The sequence below is a fragment of the Polypterus senegalus genome, chromosome 6, assembly GCF_016835505.1.
Source record: "Polypterus senegalus isolate Bchr_013 chromosome 6, ASM1683550v1, whole genome shotgun sequence".
Classification (NCBI taxonomy): Eukaryota; Metazoa; Chordata; class Cladistia; order Polypteriformes; family Polypteridae; genus Polypterus; species Polypterus senegalus.
The window spans coordinates 169312435-169325009 of NC_053159.1; the positions used below are offsets into that span (position 1 = coordinate 169312435).

Here is a 12575-nt window from a genome sequence, read left to right on the forward strand (position 1 = left end):
GTGTTTTGGGTCATTGTCCTGTTGCAAGACCCATGACCTGTGACTGAGACCAAGCTTTCTGACACTGGCCAGCACATTTCTCTCTAGAATCCCTTGATAGTCTTGATATTTCATTGTACCCTGCACAGATTCAAGACACCCTGTGCCAGATGCAGCAAAGCAGCCCCAGAACATAACAGAGCCTCCTCCATGTTTCACAGAAGGGACAGTGTTCTTTTCTTGATATGCTTCATTTTTCCGTCTGTGAACATAGAGCTGATGTGCCTTGGCAAAAAGTTCAATTTTTGTCTCATCTGTCCATAGGACATTCTCCCAGAATCTTTGTGGCTTGTCCACATGTAGTTTGGCAAATTCCAGTCTGGCTTTTTTATGATTTGTTTTCAACAATGGTGTCCTCCTTGGTCGTCTCCCATGAAGTCCACTTTGGCTCAAACAACGACGGATGGTGCGATCTGACACTGATGTTCCTTGAGCTTGAAGTTCACCTTGGATCTCTTTAGAAGTTTTTCTGGGCTCTTTTGTTACCATTCGTATTATCCGTCTCTTTGATTTGTCATCAATTTTCCTTCTGCGGCCACGTCCAGGGAGGTTGGCTACAGTCCCATGGATCTTAAATTTCTGAATATTATGTGCAACTGTAGTCACAGGAACATCAAGCTGCTTCGAGATGGTCTTATAGCCTTTACCTTTGACATGCTTGTCTATAATTTTCTTTCTAATCTCCTGAGACAACTCTTTCCTTCGCTTCCTCTGGTCCATGTTGAGTGTGGTACACACCATGTCACCAAACAACACAGTGACTACCTGGAGCCCTATATATAGGTCCACTGACCGATTACAAGATTGTAGACACCTGTGATGCTAATTAGTGGACACACCTTGGATTAACACGTCCCTTTGGTCACATTATTTTCAGTCTTTTCTAGGGGTACCATCATTTTTGTCCAGGCCTGTTTCATGAGTTTTTTTTTATTAATTCTGCTGAAGCATGGTTGAAAAGCAATGTCTGACTTTTATTAGTTAAATTTCATAGAATTTTTTTTATTATTTTTTTGTCAGATTAAAGTGATTTCTGTGACCATTTTGAGTTTTTCTTTCATTGACTGAAGGGTACCAACAATTTTGTCCACGTGTGTATATATCTAATATTATATATCTATATATCTATCTCCATGCTTAAAAAAAAATAAATAAAAAGATATTAGTGTGGTATAATTTGACAGTTCTTGAAAATGTATTTACGTGTTCAAACTATGATGAAGGTGACTGCCCTCCACTGTGAAGCTGTTTTACCAGCGGAGTTCTGCTGCCCAAATCACAGCGCTGATATAAGAATGGATCCCTGTAATATACTGCTTGCATACATTCAATATTAATCGGAAACTCCTGACTGAACTTCAGGCTGCAAATCTCTGAGGAATGTCGTTAGAATAGCTGTCAGGAATAACGGTAAAGCTGTGTAAAACAACCTAATCTTTTACAACAGAAATATTTTACCCTATACCTGCATTAATTACTGCAATATTAGGATTAAGCTATTACTGAAGTACTGATTGTGTGAGATTTTTAGAGCTACCCTGGGTTACAAATAGTTCATAGTTCTTACATGTACCACTTTCATTTCAAAGTGTTTAATTTTCTTCTTCTGTGCAATTACACTTTTTACTTTTCTTTTTTTTTAAATAGTTTTTGTTATTGACTTAACCTAAATACTACTATAACTTTTTTCACTTTAGGGTTTCAATGCTCAAGTGTTCAATTTATTTCTGCCAAGTTTTTCCCTTCACAGTGTATTCAGAATTGGTTGATATCTTAAAGGTGTGATATAAATAATAAAATGTATTATTTATCATCATTGTTATTAGAATAGATTTTGTCCCACTAAAAATGTGTAAAATTGAAAAACATCTATTATATTACTGAAGAAAGAAAACGTGAACTAACCTGCTTACTTTCAGGTTGCGAGTTGAGCAGCGGGTCGGCCTGCATGCTGCTCAGGTCCTTAGGCATACTCTGTGATGCTGCCATTGGAGGAAGCGGAGCCTGTCTTTTCTTTGGCCTTTCAGAAGGGAGTGTGTTTGAGCAAAAGGTAGAAACATTGGCACTTAAAGAGGTCATGCTGCCAGGCCTCTGTTGAATTGCTGGTGATGCTGGAGCACTTGCAACCTTTAAATAAATTGTAAACCTTACATTCTAGTCACCCATTTGATTAATGTTTATGCACTATATATAGAATCCTTACATCCATATATAAACAAATCAAAAAACAAAAAAAAAAAAAAAACACTTCCAAGAAACGTTCCTCAGGACTACACCACAATAATACTTGACAAAACTTTCTAACAAGATTCCACTATTAATTTCATATGATCAATCAGTATACTAATAATTTACATTTCAAAATATTTACAATTAGTACCGTATAAAACTAACAAGCCAAGAAGCAGCCAGTGCCATGTACATTAATGTGGACTCTCACATGCATGTTATATCAGTCAAATATGAATTAAATAAAACAACCTCAGTCTTGAAAGTGCTAATAAGGTTCCAATACTCCAAAAGCAAAACCTACTAGAGGACATGGAGCTTTGCAGGGAGGAACAGGGCTGAAGCACCCTTTACTTATTTTGGGAAACAGTACCACAACTTCAAGAGTATATTACAGGTCACCATCCAGATAAAATGTGCAAATTAACAGCAGAGTTTCAATTTTAATTTTTTATTGCACTAAAAAGTTTAACACATACTGTATGCTACACTAAATAATTGAGAAATACCAGCTTAAAATTACTCTGTTTAAATGTACAGTATATCAAAGATTTCTCTCTATTTTATTCTTGCACATTAAAAATACAGTATTTCCAAAAGGGTATTTAGAATTAAGGCAATGTTAATATAGAACACATCTATAGTACAAAAAGAGAAAGTTAAATTTATCTGGTGTATTTCAAAGGCAAAAATAAATTATTAATGTAAACTGACACAACAATCAGTTAGCATAAACAACTAACCTGGTCCTGTCTTTTCTTACTCCTTCTAAACATGCTGAAGAATCCTTTTTCTTTCTCCTTTAAAATACTGTCTTGACTTGTTTGGACTGCATCTTACAAAATGATAATACAACAAATGTTCACAATATAATTTCTTATGTATGCATTATATTTATGTCATCTTTGCTTCTAAACAGAAAAGGTTTTTTTTCCTGGCTAGATGAACAGGACAAAAAAAAAAAAAAAAAAAAAAAGGTTCACCGTGGAAAATAAATTACTTAAATATATGTTGAACCAAAAGATCTTTGCAATATATGGGTTAATAGTTATTAATACATTCACAAGTCATTAATACAGATGCCTAGAAAAAAAAAATTTTATATTAAATAAATAATTTTTTATATCATTTTTTTTTTAACAAGTAGTGGCCAGGCTTTCTATTCCACTCTACTCACTTGGTCACGTACTGTGGTAGCTGCATTTGTTCGGTACAGAGAAAACAATGCAAATCACAAAGGGAAATTCAGTAGTCACATAATCTTTAATCTCTAATTATGAAACCAGCTTTTCAAAAGGTGAAATGGCCCGAATCACATTTTTCAATTACTTCCTTCAAAATGTAATGTGAGATTCCAAACTAAAAGGGCACACAAAACTAACACTTATCAGAAAAAATACAATGATTACAAAAAATTTTAAAATCTCAGTCTCTCTTATACTAAAGTATGGAAATTAAATCAGAAGCTCTATTGTGAGCCACTTTGTGAAGAACCTTTAGTAAAACTAATAAGTATTAAGTGTTATACTTAAATTCACAACTAAAATTAGACACAAAGATATCTGTTTAACAGAATAAAATACTTTGTAAAAAGTGAAATTCTACAGCTTGAGTACATGTCAAGTATTAAGTTCCTTTATATTATCACATTTCTGCACATGCCAGCTACAGTTAAGTTGCCTTTTCATAGCGTCAGACTGCAGAATTCTGAAAAGAACCAACCATATCCTACAACAAATTAACCCGATTTCACTCGTCCCAGCCTATTATCTATTTTGAACTGTCAAATCATGTAGGGAAAACGAGTCAGTGAGTCGCCAGTTTAAGTCATATGCACCAGTGCCTGTCCCAAAAGAATCTGTGAAAATTTAGGTCCTACCACATAGCAGGACTCCTCAAATTATGTAAAGGTTCTATTCCAGAAACCCTTACAATTAGTACAAACCGACAAATATCAAACTTGACCCCTTCAGGCCATGAATGCATGCATATGGTACATTATCCTTATTTCTCACGGTTTATCCTTTTATTAACTTGTGTGTATATTTATTTATCAAGCTTCTTTAAAAAGCCAAATTTTCCCCAGGGGACAAATAAAGATCTATCCTTCTATCTGTCAGCAAACATGTTCAAGTTCTTACTTTTGTTTTTGAATATTTAACATAAAAAAAAAAATTTATTTACTTCCAAGGTACACGGATTATTCCTAGCATTATTGTAGCTTACAGTTTTAATTGTCAGCAACAAAGAACCTAGTTGTTAGATGATGAAGGAGGAGATGTTAAAAGTGAAACAAGAGACATTTCTTCTGGTACTCTAACAGTAGAAAAGACTTAATGTTAAGGGAAGGAAAAAGGGAGTGGACCACATGAGTGTTTTGCTTTGTTACAGCACAGTTTATAGAATGAGGGATGCAAAATTTTCATAATTAAGAATTTTTATTACCGACCTTTCAGAATAATTTAAATAAGTGTTGCCAAGGATTTAAATATACCTAAGTCATTTCTGTATACTGCAATACATACTCACTCTACTAAACCAATATTAAATTTTCCTTGAGAAGGTGGAACTTTTTGAGTAAATGTATATTTTATATTCATCTCTCTAAAAATGTCTTTTTATATTCAACCTGCTTCCATTTCGCTGTCCCACTTGTATCAATACTTAAAGTGTCTGGTTATCATTATTTAGCAGCCCCCACCTATGTTCATGTACCATTTATTTATTTTTAAATACACATGTGTGCGGCAGTGCAGTGGTTGCAATGATGCCTTATAAGTAGGAGACCAGGATTCACACCACAGGTTCTTCCCTGCGTGGGGTTTCTATGCTCTCCCCCTGTCCAAGTGGGTTTTCTTTGGGTGGTCTGGTTTCCCACCCACAGTCCAAAGACATGCAGGTTAAGTGGACTGGAGATGTTAAACTGGCTTGTGTGTGTTCACACTGGCACTCCACCCAAGGATTGTTCCTGACTTGCACTTCATGCCTCATATCCAATTTCAGATTATCTATCGTCTCAACCACGACATAGAATCTGAGTTCATGCTGCCATTACTCCCTAACATCTATTCACCTTTGGCAATTTAGCTGCAAAAATTATTATAGCTTCTTTGGGCCTTTTTAGATCTTACTTCTTGCACCTGTTGGAATTTTTTTTTAATACACTACTTTAGAACTCTCAGCTACAAAAATAAATGAAGAATCCAACCTATTAATTTGTAAATGGTAAGATCTGATAGTTTTAGCTCACCATCTTTAAATGATATTTGACTCAGAGGCCAAAAAGCAGAAACAAAAACACTTTTTTCCTTTCTGGGCTCATCTGGATGGGGAGGCATGGGCTCTGGTGAACTGTTCCTATTTCTTTCTCATTTTTATTTGTTCTTTTCTAAGTGTCTAATAATTACTTTTTGCCATTACTAAAATTTGGTTTATTGTTTTTAAGAAAATAAACTTGATAGCTTTTTGTGTTATCTGCTTTCTCTATAAATTTGGTAACAAGTTGATGCTCTCTTTTGTTATTTCATGAATATCTATAGCCTGGGTGTGCAACTAACAGATCCCAGCTAAACACCCTCCTCATTCTGTGTGTGAGAAAGCTTCCTTTCTTTGGGGTAGTCATATAGTTAAGCCACTAATGTGAATATCCAAAAAAGTTTGGATCTATTTATTAAAGTAAAACGTATGAGTCACAAAACTGCAACATCACATTTCTGGACTGAATGAATTACATACAACAACATGGATACTTCATCCATCCATCTAATATCTAACCTGCTATATCCTAATACCATCTCAATTTAAAGTATGTCCATCGTTACTTGGTACTGACAATTGGAATACAAAGCATTCCTTCCTCTACAGAGCACTCCTTGATTAAAGAAATTGTGCCAGTCCTGCTGCTGTTTTATGGCCTTGTATGCACAGTACTACTTAGTTTTTAATACAGGATAGTAAACAGTCTTTCTTAAATACATAAAAGCTTTAATGACTCCTAATCACAGTAGTTTTGTACAGTGTTCACACACTAAACTGAAATGCAAAAATGACTGTATAAACTTATAATTACAGAAGAGGAAGGGCCAATCTAAAAACAATGTCATGTACTGCTTAAATTATTTATTTTTACATAATATATAAGCCAACAACAGATTGGCTCCAGCCTTGTGCTTGACACTTCTGGCATAGACTCTAGTCTCTAGTTTCTATGACTCTGAATTGGATCAAGTGGACTTGAAAATGGATGGATGGATAAATAAACACATGTATAAAATATAAATCAAAACAAATACTGGCAAAATGCACTCTCACAAATCACATTTCTACAAATATACATACATATATGTCCAAAAAATGACTAAGTTACACACACACAGATCAGCCGTAACATTAAAATCCCTGACAGGTGAAGAGAATAACGTGGATTATCTCCTTACAATGGCACCTGTCAAGAGATGGGGTCTATTAGGGAGCAAGTGAATAGTCAGTTCTTGGAGGTGACATGTAGGAAGGAGAAAAAGGGGGCAAGTGTAAGCAGTTGAGATCATGTAGACAGCCGAGTGTGTGTGCATCATTTACGGGAGGAAAAAATTACAGCAGGATGCACTATAGGATGAAGCCAAGTTGGGAAAAGCAGTGTAATGTTCTGGTTAATTTTCTGCTGGGAAACCTTGGGTCCTGGCATTCATGCAAATGTTACTGGACAGTACCACCTACATAACAGTTTGTTATAGACTACAGCATGCAGTCCTGCACTGCCAGAAATTTTGCAGTTGAGTTTCCAGAAGGGGTTATTCATATTCTTGTGATAATAAATCAAAGAATGTCTTTGCTTGTGATGTCTTACATACTATGACACTATATACATGAGCCATGATGGAAACAATGTAGTACTGGTGTACAAAGGGTTGAACTACTCTGTTTATTAATATTAACTAAAGCGTAGAAAGAAAAAATAAAAAAAGTGGTAGGAAATGTTATTTTTAAACCTAACTGAATAACCAGCATCACAATATGAAGACATCTGTTATGCGGTTACAGTGTAAGAGTTTCGAAAGTATGCTCACTAAACTGGATCAGAGGGTTTCTGAATTTCAGCACAAGACGACAATTGATTTGTTCATAAAGGAAAAAAATGCATTGCATGCAAAGTTCATTTACTAGACCAATGAATAAATATTACCTTGTTGAACCACTTGCACATCTGTAGAAATACCTGTAAAAAAACCACAATAAATGACTTAAATGGAATTTATTGTCAAGAGCACAAATAAATTATGCAACCAATGAAAAAGCCACATACAATTTTACATGGGAAAGACCATTATAAACATTTATACATTCATACCGTACACAATCAGTATACTAAGTACGGACAGGTAAGCATCAAATCAAATTTATATAGCACTTTTAAAACAACAAAATTTGACCAAAAGTACTTTATAATAAAATCACTAACAGATATCAAAAAGCAACACAAAATAAGTAATACAATAAAAGGATAAAAAAAAAAAAATGGCAAAAGTAAAACCACTGCTGAGAGCAATATCTATAAAAGATAAAAAGCAAGACATGCGGGACTATAATAATTAAACAGCAATAAAAAAATATATTTGTAGTTAAAACTAGTTATTTAAGATAGATTATCAATGCGACCTAAAAGGAAAGGAATAAAAGAAGATTTTTAATGGTGATTTAAAATAATCATTTGTGGGAGCTGATCTTATTGAGAGGGGCAGACTGTCCCATAGACAAAGACCCACAATACCAAAGGCATTTCATTGCTCCCAGCACATGTGCGGAACAGACAGTAATAGTCTATTACAGGATCTGTCAACAAATTCTACATGCGTAAGGTTTTTATCACTACAGAACATGAAAAAGAAAGTAAAATCATTCAACTCTGAATTTTCAAAATACAACAGCTATACAACTAATTTTTTAAGAACAGGATTTAAAATTTGTTTCAACCACCACCATTTTAAAATGTACCGACACTTCTAGATTCAACCTATAGAATGCTTAGCGTCTTATGAAAACTCAATCTCGGGTATCACCAGCTGGCTTGCAGTCAACCTGAAATGGCACAACATTAGGATGGTACATTAGGTACAGTAGCTGGGTTCATAGAACCCTCTTATACGGAGATATTAACTTGTTAATAGGTTTCATGTTTACTCTTTATCCCATCAATACAAACTAAGTGCTTTCTGAAAGTAACTGCAATTTCTCAAATAATCACCAGATGACTAATTGTTTCCTACAAATGTAGTGTTTGGGGAAATTAACTTGTCTTTTTAAGAGAATGCCAGACAAGCAAAGCATAGTTCAGTCAAAGATACAAACAACACAGTGATGCAGACTTTGTTGAAATATTTAGAACTCACATTGAAAATATAGAATATTAAAGTAGAGACTGGATATGTCCTTCCTATACCTGTTAACTTAAAAGTATCAACTTTTTAAGTGACCAGTGTTTGACTGCATAAATATTAATTCCCTTAACCAAGTGGCAGTGATCTGTACTTAATTTAGGAAGGTAGGAGTTCACGGTATTTATTGAAATAACCACAGTAATGGTTACTGTGCAGCATTGACTTTCCTCTCCTATGGCTTTGTTTTTGGATGTGGGTAAATTAATAGCCATTTTCATAATTATTTTGCATTCGGATAGATGAAAGAAGCCGTTCAGGGCTGTTTGCTGGCCCACCAAAGTCAGCAAATCTTTGTGTATCCCTACACTGAATTTCCCAGAAGACACATGGTGCCACTTCCCATTGCCTATTGTGCACAGTATACAAGCTTTAGCGTTTCAAAAGGTAATCCCCATAATTATTTGGCGACGATAATATTTTCAGGTTTTATTATTTAGGGAGTGAGCTTTTTCTGTACTCTGTCATTGATCCTTGGATGAAGATGAGAAAACCAGCTTTTGAAAAATTTTTAATTGTTCTGTCACCAAACCAGGAATAGAACAGGCAAAACCCTTCTGGACCGTGAGCTATTCTAATCTCCACTTGCATTTTTTCCCCCCCAATTGTCATGCATCATTTCTCCCTGAGAAGTTTTCTCACTTCTTCTTGGTAGTGGCCTGCATTCCCATATGACATAATTTAACTCTGTGTAGCACAACATGATTTTTTGGGTAGTGAAGGAGGATAAAGGATATCGAATAAGAATTATCTGAGTCACTAATAGCATGAATGTGTGCTAACACAGCAGTCAGTTAGAACATCCTTGGCTCTAAATACCTAGAGAAATGTAACAGTGGGTGCTGGCTGATGTAGCTAAAAACAAGGACCATCACCTTTGTAAAGGTAAGTTTAAAGGTCATTTATACAAAAAAAACAAAACAAATCAAATATATTGTTTGCACTATATAGTATATTTAAAAGTTCTGACATAACAGTCGTAAGGCAGGGACCTTAATTTCAAGGTGTTACTAATGGACCATTATCAAAGGACAAATATAGCTTATATTAACAAACTGAAAAGTGACAAGTGGCAACAAATATTGGTGGATTTTATAGGTGAGAATAATTGACTACACTATACAGTACCATCCCTTGCAAAGGTTTTATTGAATTTACACTGCACCTAGTTTATACAGAGGCAGGCATTCCAGAAGGACTGCCATTGGACTTGTGGGAACCAACTTTATACTTTGAGATGCAGCACACTGTGAGAGAGCTGCAGGCAGGACTGAGAAAGGTTGTGTGTGGGTGTGGGTTGAAGCTTTCAGACAGAGGGTGGGGTTGTTATTAAAGTTAAAAAAGGCGCTTTAGCTAAAAACATTTCCACTGTTTAATCAAGTTATAAAAATAAAAGAATATGGTTTTAGAAACAGTTTAAGATTAAACCTGTAAATGGTAAGGAAAGAAGCACGCTGTGAATAAACACTGCAGAAGGGAAAGTTAACTAAAATAAAAATGTTATGATATGGAACACATTTTCCACATGAATAGTTTGATATTAAGCTAATATTATATATACACATATATACATATATACACACACACTGCATATTATAGAGAGAATCAGACCTGCAAAACCAGTGCCGAACCTATTAATGCACAATATGTTAAAAACTGCAAATCTTACCTCTACTATCCAGTGCATAGAGCTCCCTTAGTCCTAAATCATTGAGGGACTTTGTTAAATCCAACACTTCCTTTGACTGAAAATCTTTCAGCAGTACTGTGTTTTTTGATTCAAATTCACATTTCTCACTGATAGCAGGAATCAGGCTTTGCAAAGCAACCTCAGGACTAACTCTTAAAACTGTTTTTTGTGTCTTTTTATAGTTTATTACTAAGCGAACAGTTACCTAAAAGAAAAAAAATGTAAGAAATTAAACTCATTTTTTCTCTCTATAAAATGACAGCTATTGATTCAACTGCAAACATGCAAATTTTGGATAATACAAAATGGAAATAAGTGCACAAAGAATAGCATTAAAAACATCTGAAACCAGTCTTCCAGAGGGGCATATTATAAACTGTTGTGATAACAGCATATACTCTAGTGATATTCTGAAAACAAATACACAAAAAATAATTTATTTTAAATATTACTATTTATTGCATTATACAATAATAGAGAATTGCTGCACTTCAGAAAGAAAATATCAAGTTATTAAAGACACAGCAACCTCAACATCTACAGTAACTTCTACAACCCATAATAGAACTGAGTAGCAAAAGATAGGCATGAAACTTTGAGAGTAAAAAGAAAAGCAGTAGTGGAAGTCTGAGAATGTTTGTTTTTTTTTTTTTACTTTAGATATTTATCACTAAAAGAAATGCATTTAGCACCTCCATAGTCCCCAGCTCCCTTATAATTGCTAACAACCCAGGCTCACAGAAGAAACCCCCCCAGATAGTGACTTACAGCAATTCCTAAAGCTCATAACAGATTAAAACTTGTATGCTCTCCTCTCATTGCTATATGACATCTCTCCAAGGTATAGCATTTTAAAAACACAATGCACAACTTTGGTACCCCAATTAACGTAAAAGAAAAAAAAAGAAAATTCAGTTATGGAAGGGAGAAAAAAAAAAAAACACATTACCTCAGGCACTACTGGTAGAGCTTTTTTGTTCTTTTCTTCAGTTGCTTTTGGCTTTAATAAAATTTTTTCTGCCTCCAGTGCGCCTATTAGGGAATTTGGCTTAAATTTAATTTGGTTTCTGTTAGTGGATATTAATTCTATGGTATGACTAGATGGATTCAGATGATACATCCCACACAAGAAAATTAATACATCCATCACTGGCTTGCTGAAAAGAAAAAAAAAAAAAAGGACTTTATTCATGACCTAAGTGATGAAAGAGGAATAGACTGGCTTTTCTTCTAACTTTCATTAAGAATGTCTGAACTCTTAATATTGTAAAAGGTTTTATATGACAAAGTTTACACCTTAAAGCTGCTCAGGATGCAACTTCACATCTACAGATTTAAAAAAAAAACAAAAACACCCCGTTTTCTTTTATGTTACCATTTTACAAAGAAATTTCAAAATCCATTTATTTATTTTTTTAAAAGTGCCCAAAAATTTACACAAAGTCATTTTTATCAACAATACATAAAATTCCTGCCTGTTCCTTTGCTCTGTTACTGATGTATTTATTGGAGGAGTAGTGGAAGTGATATAGTAACTGAACACAGAGTGTCAAGCGTATAGGATTTAAGACATTTTATTAAGGTCTATACAATCTTTTTGTACAAATATTAGATGAGGAGCAAATTATACTGATGCACTGTAGTCATAAACCTGCCACAGGAAAGATTGAGGAAAACACTATTCACTTGTTTCACTGTTTGGGGAGATGCTTAAAAATAGCTACTTTTCACAGGAAAAAAAAGACTGTTTAGGGTACATAAATACTAGACTTTTGCACATTATAAATTAGGAATGGGCTTAAAATTACTTAAAATGAAATCCATCAGGGGTCCATTGTCATGGCATCTAATGTATGTGGATGTGATGGTATTTGGGGTGTACTATTTCACAATCTGTATACTGATGTGGTTTGAATTTGCAACAGAAATACATAAATATTCTTCAAATAAACTGCAGTTTCCAAATTATCTCAAACTAAAATACAAACTGGATTCCAAAAATGTTGGGACACTAAACAAATTGTCAATAAAAACTGAATGCAATGATGTGGAGATGACAAATGTCAATATTTTATTTGTAATAGAACGTAGATGACAGATCAAATGTTTAATCCGAGTAAATGTATCATTTTAAAGGAAAAATATGTTGATTCAAAATTTCACGGTGTCAACAAATCCCAAAAAAG

At 34.3% G+C, this 12575-nt stretch overlaps 1 protein-coding gene across 4 annotated transcripts in view; it reads right to left on the reverse strand.

The window, feature by feature from the left end:
* The window catches only part of cobll1b (cordon-bleu WH2 repeat protein-like 1b), a 123215-nt gene that overhangs the window by 42851 nt on the left and 67789 nt on the right, over window positions 1-12575 (reverse strand). For 3 of the 4 annotated variants that reach the window (XM_039757514.1, XM_039757515.1, XM_039757516.1), the window contains exons 3-7: window positions 11339-11546; window positions 10369-10594; window positions 7451-7483; window positions 3012-3103; window positions 1945-2166 (exon numbers count right to left, since the gene is read on the reverse strand). In XM_039757514.1, coding sequence (XP_039613448.1) covers window positions 1945-2166; window positions 3012-3103; window positions 7451-7483; window positions 10369-10594; window positions 11339-11546 — 781 coding nt within the window. The remainder of the gene's footprint in view (window positions 1-1944; window positions 2167-3011; window positions 3104-7450; window positions 7484-10368; window positions 10595-11338; window positions 11547-12575) is intronic. The other variant, XM_039757517.1, reaches the window with a different exon arrangement.